This window comes from Cariama cristata, unplaced genomic scaffold (assembly GCF_000690535.1).
Source record: "Cariama cristata isolate BGI_N322 unplaced genomic scaffold, ASM69053v1 scaffold3634, whole genome shotgun sequence".
NCBI classification, from domain to species: Eukaryota; Metazoa; Chordata; class Aves; order Cariamiformes; family Cariamidae; genus Cariama; species Cariama cristata.
Window position 1 is genome coordinate 10,475 of NW_009611061.1, and position 14,207 is coordinate 24,681.

Below are 14,207 nucleotides of genomic sequence, written 5' to 3' on the forward strand. Positions count from 1 at the left end.
GAGAAGCTGAATACTGTGTGCAATAACACTAAGAAAATAGGACTGAACCCCAAATACAAAACAAAAACAAGGGAGAGAGGGAAGGGGACAAGGAACTCAAATTAGGCAGAAGGCTTGCCTGGGAAGAACCCCATCATTCCTGTGATGACTAACTGATCAATGCTACATTTAGACAATGCAAGTGTCTTTCAGAACAGATTGTTGGTGCTGAAACTGCGTGTCTGGTCCTGAATGCCAGCTCTCTCATCAATGCAGCATTTATTAAAAAATAAAATTAAAATGAAAAAAAAAAAAAATTGACAAATTGCATCACCAGGTAGCAGCCTGGCCTGGATCACACACGTCCCATTGCATCTGTTTCATCAAGCAGGGCCATTTAATGTGGCTTCAGCACAGGGCAAGACTTCTTCTTTCCTACAGAGAAACACAGAGAGTAATATTAGAGAAACGTAACTACTGGAACATACTCACTCCTAAAGCTTACTTTCATTCTGGTTGCAAACTTTCTTCTTCGGTAGAGGTAGAGTCATCCTTCCTCTAGCAGGTCTTCTGCCTGCTAAAACATTATTAGCTTCCTAATAAGAATCTCCTCCAAGTCCTTTACAAAATACTACATCTAAAAATCGTAACAGAAACTGAGAAGTCGACTTTGACCGCTGATTACACAACATTCAATTCATTTACTGAACCAGAAGCTTGGAACACAACCGTCAGGGTCCCGAGTCCACCAGAAAGCTCTGCGGCACCCTCCACCATCAGCCTGGGAGCTGGATTTGGGTCCAGCTTTGCACCTTCCTGTCACCGACCTGCTGACTTCACTCCATGGCCTGTCCCGGGACTCACCTCGTCCCAGGATGAGGACGTGTATTATGATTGTTGGATGGGGTCCCATGGGCCTTGGCACCTTGTCCGCAGGGTTTTTGCTCCCCGCTTTGCTGTCACCCTCAGGTCCCGGCTCGGCTCCCCCTGCCCACTCAGGCACTCTGGGTCTGATGGCACCTGGGGTCTGGTGGTGAGAACGACGATCTGAGGGCTTCCTCCCCAAGACGAGTCACACTAGCACTAGAATTTGTGTGAGACTGGTTGTAAATTGTGGGCTCAAATGCTAGGCAGTAGCTGTACCAGGGAGACTAAGAAGCAAGAGTGCCGACAGCCAGAACACATTTTAATGGAGTGGAGTCGATCGGTTGCACGAAGCTCAAAGTGCTGGTTAGAGCTTCTTCCTCTCACCAAAAGTAGCTGACAGGAAAAATTCCCAAGGGATGGCCCAGACGTCTGGCTTCAGCTAACCACCATCGTCTGGGATTCAATCTAACAGCAAGCTTGCTCCAGGAGGACTGAGATACCCAAGAGAGGTTGTCTTAGCTCAAGAAGTGCAGAAGCACCTCGTTACTGATACACATCTCTCTGGCCGAAAACAGGAGCCAGAGCACAGCTGTGGAGGTGACAGCACTAGATATGCAGAAGGATTGGTTTCCATATTTAAAAAGACCTAAACTGTCACATCCACAAAAAATTATTATTATTGTTCCTCCCTGAGATTACTTCCAGTTTCACTTATAAAAACACATTCCCAAATTCCTCATAATATTTTAACTGTACATGTCTATATGTTCACCTGAACATACACACCCATGCTATCTGAGTATTTGTCATGCGTAAGTAAGAAATGTGAAGTCCAGTACTTTAATAAACAGATGATTTGACAGCACTTCTGGGAAACTGAAAGACATGTGCAATGTATCGCAGTACCAACTCCACACTACCTGCAGTATAACGCACTCCAAGACACTCCAGATGTACTACTCGTGTAACTTTGGCCACACACTAATGGAAGAATAACCGCATTCAGTGACATGGTAAAAACCGGTTCTCTGTCACAGGCTGGTAAAGGAGAGTTTTGACCATCTCACCTGTCTTTTGTGGCCATTTCTGTGACAGCCGTGACAACAGCAGCGGTGTTCTGGTGCTCCTCCAAGTGCTGGGCCACATTGTTCAGGGGTTTGGATGCTTTTGTCGTTCCGATGTCAGTGATGGCCAGCTTATCAATAACCATGCAGTCTGCATCACTGTGTGAGGAGAATTCAAGTTCACGTTAAAATGTCAATTAATGGGGCTTAAATTCTAATGGAGAAAAAATATTCCTCCTCCTCTCCTAGCACAGGCCACAAAAATCCCATAAAGAAATAAGAACTGAAAATAAACTGGGATTAAAAAGCAGTGTACGCATCCTGGAAGGTATGTTCCCTAAAAATCAACCAGACACCAAATACACACAAGAATGACAGCTTCTCAAGGAAGGCATTCCCATTGCCTGCAGCAAAATCCGGCCTAAGCGTTCCCCACCTCCACCCATCGCCTGCAAACCAGACCTGTTACTACCCTCTGCACCCACCTCGGCAGCTGCGCTCTCCTACGGACAAACACAGAAAGCAAACAGCAGAAGGATGCAAATGTGAAGTACATTCAGCCAAGACTTTGTAAGTTTACAGGGCCCAGAAAGTCAAGTTTACCACTGGGAGCAACAAAGCAAAAGCAGACCGCTCGCCTTGGCGGCAACTGGAGACTCTCAGTACCAGTACGCAGGACCACGGAGCAGCCCGGGCTGGAAGGGAGCTCAGGAGGTCCTCTGGTCCAGCCCTGCGCAGGATGGAGTTCACCTGGAACTGTCCCTCGTCACCTAACGCTGCCAAGCAGATTTCCAAGCCCACGGCTCCTTAAACCGCTGGCTCTGGCAAAGCATGTTTGTGATCTCATACAGGCACCTACGCTGCTCTGCTCTACAGAGTTTTCCCAAGTGGCACCTGATACTTCTGTGTGCACCTAGAAAAGACTCAAATTTAAGTACAGAACCTAAAATCCTCAGGAAGAAAAAAAGATGCTTGGATGTTCATGAGTGGTATCTTCAGAAGGCAAACACGGGTAAATTGCTTTCAGGAACACATCAGAGGACAGATTCCCACACCCGGGGGATAACATTTCCAATGACGTCTCCCTACAACAAAAGAGAAGCTCAAATCCTGAAAAAGGAAAAAAACTGCTAGCACAAAACCTCTGAATCCTCTATATCTGTATTAAAAAGACCCACATTTCTAACTGGGGAAGGGATTTCTGTGATTTCTGCCTTCTATGGCAGAGGACAAGCTTGCATGTGAATGATCTTCCTCACAGTTTTAACCCAGTCCCAGTTTCAAGAATGATTTCCTCTCCTTCTTCCAGAGAGCAAGCCGACAAAAATGGAAGGAAAGCTCAGTAGAGGACTGAGCTGGAATCCTGTCACCAGCTGCCGGGGGCGTTTATAATGCATACGTATAATCACAGTCTGGTAATTAAGACATGTGACAGAGATTCTGAGATCAAGGTTCTATTTCTGTAGCTACTTTTCCATGTGCTCTTGAAAAAAAATACATAAAAAATGAGGAATAATGAGATCAAAACATTTATCTTCCTAAAGGGCTAACATGCTCTTAAAAAGAAATACCGCAAGTACAAAAATATAACTTAGAGAAACTGCAGGAGATAGATGAGACAGCAGAGAACTGAACTAAATTGCCAGAAACGTCATTAGAAAATTACCTCCCACACAAGAAACTGGAGCTCATGAGATTTAAATTGCTCAAAGATAAACTTCTTAAATTCAATGACTACAACCTCCGTGACACAAGGATTCCAATGTTATGAAGTGCAGAGGTTATCCAACCACTAAGTGGGCATGGAAACTCTCTCTTCAACCGGCTCACGGAAAAGCAAAGCCGGACACGCAAACCTCTGCAGAAGGACACTTACAGGGCAAAACAAAACAAGGAGTTTGTGTGGAACACAGAACGCTATGACCCAGGCAGGAGGGTGAACAACAATACCTAATTCTAGGCTAGAATAAACTCTAGCGCCTCTAAATATTTTGCATTAGCATTCCTCTGGTCAGCTTATTTTTAGCAGCTAGCTGTGTCCCTTAAAGGCCAGCCTGGTGTGACCCTGCGGCCAGCGCAGTCAATCGAACGTCCACGTCCATGGCACCAAACACCCTGGCTACGTGCTCCCAGCCCCGACCGGGCCGAGGGTAGGGACAGCGAGCATGTTCCCCGCAAGGAATATAACCGTTCTCTCGTGAGGTTGGTTAAGGCAGGCTAAGGAAGAAGAGTTATCAGCAGCAACGTCTGTATCTACAAGTAGACTCTTCCTAGTTAAGCTCTGCAAGCAAATCCCTAACACTTCCCGCTCCGGAAAGAATCAGGCATTTTTAAGCTCTAATTCAAAGCCACTTCTACAAATTTTCCAACAGCATGTGTAAGTCTGTCCAGAACTGTGTCTTTTCTCACAATGGACAAGCACTCGGCACAAACAACTTGTGAATGCCACCTACAGTCAGGCCCACTGGGCCTTCCAACACGAGAGCCAGGACAATTTTCCTTTTTGTTCACCAAGTTCAATGTCATAGCCAAATTCTGCAACTTAACCACCAAGTTTGTAAATACTACTCTGGAGGTCACTTGTGACAGAGACTTCTCTCTTTCTACAAGCGCTGCAATGCTTTTTGAGATATCTAACCACCCTCAGTGCACAAGCTGAATGTCCAAACTCTTCAGTCTTACAGAAAATAAGACCAGGAGACATGATCTGCATTATTAGGCCCAGCCATCTTCACCTCTAGAAGTTTTGAACACAGCTTGTGTAATGTAAGTCAGAGATGTCTCCTCCTAACCCCTGGCTGGTTGCTTCGGGACAGCCCTGGCACAGTCTGGCGGTGGTCTCCTCACCCGGATGCTTGGTGAACATCGGCCTTAGCAGAGCTGACCAAGTTTGCTTCAGCATGGGTATGACACAGCTGAGCTCAAAGCACCCCAAACAGGACAGTCTCTACTTGACCTTCATGCAACAAGGCTTCTGCACAAGAACTTTAAGATAATCTTGGGGTCTAAAGAACCTTTGTGGCAGCGGAGGACTATTGCCTAATGTCTTGCGGAGTGAAGAAAGCAAGCAATTAATCAGCTAGGAAACCTGTGCGCTACTACAGACACTGGCAAGGAATACCTCCTGCCGGAGCGCACTTGGGCACCTGAAATTGGGTGAGTTTTGGCCATAGACACTTGAGGGTGATGAACCCAGGAAGACCCTCCGGCGGCATGTTTCACAGACTGCTCTGAAGCATGGCAGGGGATCATAAAGAGGGCGAAAGGGAAACAAGTCAGTCAGTTTTGTTTACTCTTCCTGATGTGTTTGTTACCAGATGTATTCCACTTCTTAAAAGACAAACCATAGATGATGTTTAAGGCAGCAAGTTCCTTGAGGTCGGTACAATCATATCTCCTCTGGGTGATGCGCACTGCCAAGCACTTGTATGTCACTTAGAATAATCGTGTGACAAATTACAATAATAATTTTAAGCTAAGAAGTATTTAAAATACTACTTCTTCAAAAGCTGTTATCTTATGTTAACTGATGTGTACAGGTACTAGACAAGGAAGGTTACCGAAACACTTCTGGTCAAAGCCACTGGTGTCCGTGCAAATTATGTGCACACACCTATGTACAGCTATATCGCCTCGCCACTGGGGAACTGGAACAGGTTTTCTGTTTACACCAACAATCAGAAGAGAAGGTAGGCATGGAAAGCTGTGACAGTATTACAGCTGGTTTCAAGAAGGCTTTCAGTGACCTTTCCCAAACGCACACACACTGCTTTAGACACGCGCACACAACATAAAAAGCATACCTAAACGGAGAAAACGAACGCTGGCTTCCAGCTGCCTCCGGGGAAGGTTTCCCCACCTGCTGGAAGCCCAACAGGGACGAGCCCGCCCAGGCAGCAGGACCGGCTCACCCTGTGCTCACGTCATTTTGCAGAGTTTTGCTTTCCACATGCTACTGAAAACTTCCAGCTCTCTCAACTAATGTGTTTCAACTCCATAAACTTCTTAGAGGAAAACGTGCCATGAAGATAGCATGGAGTTCTCATACTACCTGTAATATAACACATGAAAACAAGAAATACTATATATCCTCATTCCAGTCCTTAGGTGCTACAAAATGGTTGTTCATTCTTTTTTGCTCTAATGCCCAAACCCTGCAAATGCAAAGCTTCCTCAAGCTAACAATACAACTGTTTTCCTTGAAGTGTCGTCTCTTCGTAGAAAAACAGGATTCAACAAAGTTCACACTTCATCATCACTGAAGTTGGCATAAAACCATGCTATACCAAAACTGATACCCAGTTAAAGTGACACACTCTTCTATTTATGAAGATGAAAACGTCAGGAGCTCACTTAACTTTTGGTAACAATTCAGTTCTTCCTGTAGATTTCCACCAGCTTTACAGAGAAAACACTTTAGCACTACAATTTTTTTGAACACCTCTCTTGCCCAGTTTCACTATGCAAACTTCTTTTGAACGCCCATTTCCACAGCGCTACTGCAAAACACATCGTGCTCTCACCCTCTCCTTCCACCGGTCTGTTTACTGAGAACCTCTCGGATCTAGTACGACAAATTAAGCCCTAACAGCTTTGCTGATGGCGCAAATGAGCCAAGCTGACTCGGCGTTGTAGTGCCAGATGGAAATCCACACGCCACAGCACCTAACGCAGCTCCTCCCGACGCTACGCGCAATACTGATCTACGTCTCGTTGCCTAAGGGTCTACAAAGAATCCAGGCTGCAGTCCCAAACGATCGAAGAGCTTTAGGTATTTTGGGGAAGAAGGATTTGATACTGAACAAAACAGCCTTAGAGTTCAATTCTACCCACCTCTGAAGCTCACTACTGTGGCTCCTGGGATACACTTTAGTTATCCTCTAGTCTCTTTGGTAAACAATTAGCATCATAGACAACAAAACACCATGAGGACACACTAGGAAAAACAGTGGTACTTTAAACAAAGAAGCAAGAGGCACATAAAAAGCATACCTAAACACAAATCTCATGCTGAACCCACAAGCAAGTCCTTAAAAACCAGGCTCTGCGATGGCCAACCACACGACAAAGTAAGAGATGCAAGGGCAGCCACGCTACACATATACTTCTCAACACACTGGAAAACTATTTGTTGGCTGTTAATTAGACAAAGTCCCACAACATGGGAGGTCTGGCTTCCAAATTTACATGCAATCTTCATTAAAAAGGTCAACACTTATGGCAGCTTGGAAGATCTCATCTATGCCAATTATTGCACTAAGTGTTCACCTTTGATTGGAAAAGTTTCCTGGTGAACTGGGACCTCAGGTTAGTCAACTCTCATGTTTCCTTCTGAAAAAACACACACATGCAGCCAAATTGTACAAAAATGGTGGTATCGTGCTCCATGCCCCGTTCCCCACCGCACCCTCCCTTCCCCTCATCACCTGTCCAAAGCATCCCAGCAACTCGTTGCCGTTAGGCAGCAAAAGGAGATACGAGCAAGACAACCCTTTCTCATGCTGATGTTCCGTGCTCGTCACGTGCAACGGTGAATCCCAACATCATGCAAGACGAACAGGCGGCAGGCACAGAAAAGAAAAACGTATCCCAATATGGGAGAGCTCAAAACATCCACTGTGACAACGTCACTCCATTCAGCTTGGGAAACTGGAGGATTATTTTCTCCGCTGCGTGTCAGCGGACACTGCACCAAAATTCCTTGCTCAACACCACCGGCTGTCCGGCACGAGTGCCTGGCCCGGCCCCGGGGTCCCCCGTGTGGTGCGGAGCCCCCGGCCCCCTCCCAGCCCCCTGCTCAGAGCAACGGGAGGAACCACTGCCAGCTGCTGCTTCTGAGCGATTTCAGCAATTTTGGGCTGTCACTGCTGTTAGAACAAAAGTTAAGTGCTTTCATCCCAGAACTGTGTATGATCAGAAACAAGAGGAGAGTTTTACAGTAATTTTTCAGAAACTGTAATGCAGAAATTGCAGAAATTTCTGCAAAACACAGAAATTGCTAGTGTTGTCTCATTTTCACCTCAGTTCTAAGCAAACCGCTGCAGCACCTACAGTGTCTGCCTCCAAAGCTGAAGAACACACTAAACGAGAGCTGGGATCACACAGACACAGAAGAAACGTATTTGGTTTTAACAGGCAGCAACTGCTATTTTCAGATGGTTTCCAGCCTCCCCTCTAAACTTTCTTTTTCAGTTGCTTATCCAAGCTAGCTGGGTGAGGAGGCACTAGGGAGAAGGGGCCAGCAAACACATTCATATTAAAAAAAAAAGAAAAAAGGAAATATTAAAGGGGAAAAAAGCATTTCAGGTAAAGTTAATAAACTGAAAGAGAAACTAAAAGTTACAAACATCCCAAGCCCACTATCACCATACACAGCAAAGGCTGGATTTTTTTAAACTTTTTTTTTTAAGTGTAGCTCATCTTTTAAGGAGTTGCTTAGAAACCTTATTTGAACAACTCAGCAGCAACATACTTCAGATAAGCTTCTGCATTTCTTATGATTTTCAAAAGCTGGGTTACTATCATACAATTAAATATTAAGCACGGAGACACAAAAATGCAAGTCATTTCCCACAAAAAGTACTGCTCACGTTGCATGTACTTTTGCATCCACTATTCTGCTTTCCCCATTAAATACAAGTCTCAGGATCATTCTGCTACGCAGAGACGGACACACAGGAGCAGAGCGGAGCTGCCTGGGCTAACGCCTCTGCAGAGCCCTCGCCTTTCACCTGTCTCGTTCATCGATTGCTCCTACAACATCAGCAAAGCCTTCCAGAAGTTTCTGAGACCCTGACAACTTGCGCTTGCTCTGAACAGCTTTGAGAACACTCAACCAGTCACGCTGGCATGGACTACACCTCTCGGATCGCTCATTAACAGCTCCAATACTACTACATTTTTTGGGCAAAAAGTACAGCCTGATGGCGCGTACTGTAAGATAAAGGCAATACGTACATGCCTACTTATGAAAGAGGCAGAGAACTGGCAAAAGTTTGTTAAAATGGCATTGCTCAGTATTCAAATAGTAAGTTAAGTAAGTACATGTTGTAACAACAACTATTTTAAAATACCAGACAGGTTACAATTCTGAAAGCCTTTGGTCTCTGGAGACTGCAGGCACGCACTGAGCTGCATTTCCCGAACCTCCGGCTCGAGGAGTCAGGACGGTATTTCTGTTCCTCGGGCGACTGCCCTTTCTAGATCTGAAAGTGTACAGGTTTGCTGGAAGGTACTCCTCTTCAAATGAGACAGTTCTGAGACACGCTTATTGTGGTGAGTTTCTCTTTTTGTCTCTGATCTCATCCAGAAATTACAGCAGTCTTGCTAGCTTGCACAGGGACTGGGAAAATTCATTGAAACGGATGAATTCTAGAAAATAACGAGCAAAAACTCACAATTTGAAACAAAGGAAACGTTGGGGAAAAAATAAGTATTTTGTTAAAAAAAAAACCAAACAAACAAAAAAGCCTTTGGAAAACACATCAACCATTACTTTATGGCATATTACAGCACACAAGTAAAATATTTGTTAGTGTTGTTGTGAGAAAGTCTCAAGGGACTTGACCACCACCCCACCTAATCCAGGCAGCCCTTGTAGCAGCGTGTGCGTTAGCAAACCGCAGTCAGCAAGGTTTTCCAACAGCAATCTTGACCAGAGCGTGAACTTTCCTTCCAAAATAATCAAAAAAACCCCTATTTGCAGAAAGAGCTCACAAACAGGTGGAACAGCAGAAGCTCAAGGATACGATGCGTGAAACTACTGAATGCTGTATTTACTTTTGAATGGCGCACCAATGGCTATGTTGACTGTGCGCACACTTTCACAAAGGACAATACACAACCTCAAATGCAGGTTTTCGAAATACAATTTCTAGGATCTGTTTTAACTGATTGTGAAAAGATGAGCTTTCCCAGTCCAACTGTCCAAGAGCTCTTTTTTCCAGCCCAGTATGAAGTAACTAATGGGAGAAACTACTTGTCAGGTGGATGTTTGGAACCCTGAGAAGGTCACCGTCATACATACCCTCTGCCTGCAGGTCTAAATACTCTGAGCAATACCCACAGCAAGAGAGAAAGGCAGCAAGAGAGGCAGAAACAGAAAGAAAGCAAAGAAAGGAAGAAAACAGTAAAGATTGCTGAAAAAACAGACAAAAGAGTTAACTTTGCAACCGAATCCTCAAGCTGTGCTCCTGCCAGGAGAATATGCAGGAACATTTAAAAGCTATTTCAAAGAGTACAATCACTGAACACAGCATTTTCCACATAAAATTCAGATCAATATACAGAAAAAGCAGAAGATTTGATACACTGTAAAAAGGACCTCTCTCAAGCCTAACACACACATTCTGAAGTTACCGAAGAGCAAGATTTGGCAATACTGGAAGCTCTTCAGTCAGAGAACTTCTGCAAAACTACTTATTTTTTGACAAGAAACTATCATGTAGAATTAGATACGGGAAAGGAAGTTAGCTAAATACATTTAAAGTAGAGAAATTAGCTAAATACATCTGAAACATCTTCTTTTGTATGATGTTTAAGGTAGTCAACATTCTCAGTAGTAGTTTAAGTAGAACTGCCACGAGGGACGTTCTACTAAGCCACGCAAGGCCAAATCACTACCTTTCCACAATTTAAATTTTGGGGCGGTACAGGCAGGCAGAGATGCATCAGCAGTTCAGAAGATGGAGGGTATTTACAGACATGTACTATAACATCTGGAGGCACGGACTGTAACATCTGGATCTTTCATGGCCCTAGTGATTGTAGAATCTACAGAGTCCTTGCGTAGCTCCAAGGAATATTAAAGTTCTCCACTGTAGATTTCAGTATGGCAGGGAAGGGAAAAAAGGAGAAGGAAGATCTGTTTCTGCAGAAATAAGAATGTGGTTTGGTAGAAGACGGGCACTTCTGGGGAACTGCTTGTACAAAGTCATCAAGAACCACACAGTCAACCCAAAATACTCTTAAACTTCCAGCATATTTCATTTCCTTGGAATCATTAAGGAACATGGTAAGAAATGAATATATTCACTACTGGCCATTTGAGATTAACTGCGTCTGTTCCAACAGAGGCAGACTGGTTTGGGAGAGCTGAGGATACCAGGAAGTTTCCAGTACCATCACTGGTCGAGATGGCAATTCATACACGGGGGAGAAACCTGGCTACTAAATAGATCTGGAGCGGTTGAAATCACAATCTATGTAACAGGTTTCTGTCTTCCCACAGCTTCTATTTTGGTTTTTGGCTGCCGTTATAGTTGTGGAAAGCTACAGACACCTTTAAAGTAGAGACTGTGGTTATTCAAGTATTTACTTTCTTTGCCAAAATGGAGTTAGTTTTGTAGAACTGCAGTCATGGAAAACCAAGCAGGTTCTGGAAGCCTTGTCCTTATTGAACGTGCTCGAGATGTATACACTTATTTAGTGAGAAAAACTAAATTAAAAATTCAAAAAAAACACATTAAAAATTACACTCCCTGAAACAGCAGTATAGCCCACAACACCTAATCAGCCAAATCAGAAAAAAAAATAATTCCTACCTGCTAGGAAATAAATGGAAGACATAAGAACATGCCAAGTAAGATTTACACTGATATTGTGAATCCAGACAGTCACATGAGTAATACTACTCTACTCACACCATGCATTCAGAGAGGAAAAACATCTGGAGAACAGACTTTGTTTTAGATACCCATGCCAATGGATTTAATTAGATATAATTCAAGTACACTGAAAACTGGAACAGGAGACGCTGCTTTTAGCACAGCAGGCAGTATTCTTATTTTCCTCATCTTTCATTTTTCTTGAAGCCAGTCTGCTTGGCTATGCCATCCCTATGCATACAAACTAACTCCACTTATCAAAACAGCTCTTCAGATGCAATCACTGAAATCTCAGGCATCTCGCTCATTGTGAGTATGAAGGGTAACGGCCACTTGAGGTGGACACCAAAAATGAGAAACAGTCATGTTATTAAAAACTCAATTCGGAGTTGCCTAACCAAATGTACCTTTGGTTAACTGCCTTCCATAATTTTACTTAATTCTGTAAGCCCACTTGTTTTCTGAGCCACTGTTTTTTAGCTCCTAGTAGCTATTTGCTGGAGCCTGCACGCATGCCAAGCAGCTCACGCTGACTATCCAAAAAAGTCACATAACCACAACATTATAAAAAGTAAATACCTGTTCCCGAGTGAGATGCATAAAATACAGGGGCTCCAACCAGTTAAATCATGCCCTACAGACTTGAAAGGAATACGAGGAAAAAACCCAAAGATCTTAAAATTGGGTAATGTTTCTGGATGCACCAAAGTGAACCAGATGCTTACTGTTTTGAAAAGCAACTTCCCCTCTCAAATTATTACAGTAGGTTAGATTTGAGCACGTGCAATTCCAACCAAACTGCTGCCCAAAAGCTAACAAATCTCAGGATCTGCTGTATCTTTTTCTGGCATTTTGCATCCTTTATCATTTGTTGTCTATAACGTACTGCTTTGACAACCAGGGGAAAATGACAGCTTGAGTCATTTAAATCTTCCCCCTGAAAGATGGGACACTGAATCCATGTCAGACCTTGCACGTGCCATCACGGAGGCTTTGCTCGACTCTTCTGTGTGATCTGACCGAGCATCCCTGCCATGAGCCTGGGCCTGGATCTCTTGTGCAGCCAGCCAGCTGGACGGGCAATGCTTCTGTGACATGCCTCAGAAGTTAAAATAAGCCACACACGTTTCTTAAAATAAACCCGTTATAAGTATTTTCTTATAGCAAAAGCCCTGTGACAAGCAAGCTTTAAGACATGCTCACACAGGACATTTGGAACCATGGTGTCTAAAAGGGAAGAGGAATACGTTAACCCCTAGTGACACATGGGGCTAAACCCAGGGCAGAGTAGGACCCCAGCCCAAGGAGATTCCCTTCGCACCTGGTGAAAACTGCCTTCTCGTTTTTAGCATCCATAGTCAGCTTGATGGTTTCCTGGCCCGAGCCTGTGCTGATGGTTTCTGTGACGATATCAGCTTTATCCTCCTCCTCATCGCTATCGGAGCCGCCCGAGGAGCTGCTGTCTGAGGCCACCAGCGGTGCTTTCCTCGTGACACAGACGTTCCAAACACAGGGAGAGGCAGTGCTGACTGAGAAAAGGACATAATTCACATTGCAAAATGAACAAAACCACAGGAACAACTCCCCAGGTACTACCCCGAGTAAGCAGGGGGGTGCAAAATGGAGTGTTTACAACTATTACAAATTTTAAATGATGGTTTCTGTGCAGATCCCACAGCACACAGTATTATTTTTGCAAGTAAGGAAAAAAAACCCCAACCCCACAAATCAGTGCTCTCCACCTGCCACCTCATGTCTGTGTTTAATACAAACAGCAGAGGAGACTTTTCTTCGCTTGTTGAACAGTGCTAACTCGGAACAGAGGATTAAGGCAGTTCCCAGGGTCCCTGCTGACTGTGACCTAGCTCTGAGAATGTCTTGTGGTATAATGTAAGCAGCCAGACTTTTTGAAGTGTTCATCAGTTTTGATTCCGCATGCAAGGAAAGCCCCTCGCAGAAGTGGCAAAGAAGTGCTGCAGTCTCAGAAAGTGTTTTTCTTCCCAAAGTTGGTACCTGCACAGAGAACTCGACGTAACGCACAGTGCCTGACTGAAGATCGCTACCTGGGCAGGCTTAAACAATGTGCAAACAGAAAGCAGTCGTCACAGCCTGTCTGAGCTCTACCCAACTGAACCTCCAGCTCTGCTGGGCGAGTATACCAGAAAATGCATGTGGCAGAAAACAGTACCGTGCTCTCCCTCCCAGTATTATCCACCTTTCAGTTGGTACTACAGACAAAAGCTTAATTTAGTTCCACCAAAGTCCTTTGTTAAATTTTATTTTTCCTTGCTCAGAAAGGAGGAGGAAAAGAAATCGGACTGAAGTTAACCAACTGGCTCGGCACAATTACCAACAGTATAACCCTATCCTTTTAATTTCTGGCAAGTAATTTTATAATCAAGCATACAGTTAAAATAGGACTTTTGAACAGTTTATGAATGAACCACCTCTGTAACATTAACTCTCACCAACTTAAATGTCATCGTTTTCCTGCCGAATAATATTATCCCAACAAACATTCAGGATTTCTGAGTTCCTATTTTAAGAGACTGATCTCTTACAAAAGAGAACCTTCCAGTAAGATACGGCAGATGACATTGGAGGGAAGTTCTCTCTAGTAGACTTGGTACACCATGCAGAATTTCAAACAGTTTAAATAATACATCTGTTTTGTCTTGTAACATTCTCACTT

At 44.0% G+C, this 14,207-nt stretch overlaps 1 protein-coding gene across 1 annotated transcript in view; it reads right to left on the minus strand.

Annotated features, from left to right (window-relative positions):
- Positions 1 to 362: 362 nt before the first annotated feature.
- Positions 363 to 14,207, minus strand: part of PPP6R2 (protein phosphatase 6, regulatory subunit 2) — a 55,477-nt gene continuing 41,632 nt past the window's right edge. The window contains exons 20-23 of the mRNA XM_009698084.1: positions 12,837 to 13,044; positions 9,937 to 9,960; positions 1,914 to 2,069; positions 363 to 414 (exon numbers count right to left, since the gene is read on the minus strand). Coding sequence (XP_009696386.1) covers positions 363 to 414; positions 1,914 to 2,069; positions 9,937 to 9,960; positions 12,837 to 13,044 — 440 coding nt within the window. The remainder of the gene's footprint in view (positions 415 to 1,913; positions 2,070 to 9,936; positions 9,961 to 12,836; positions 13,045 to 14,207) is intronic.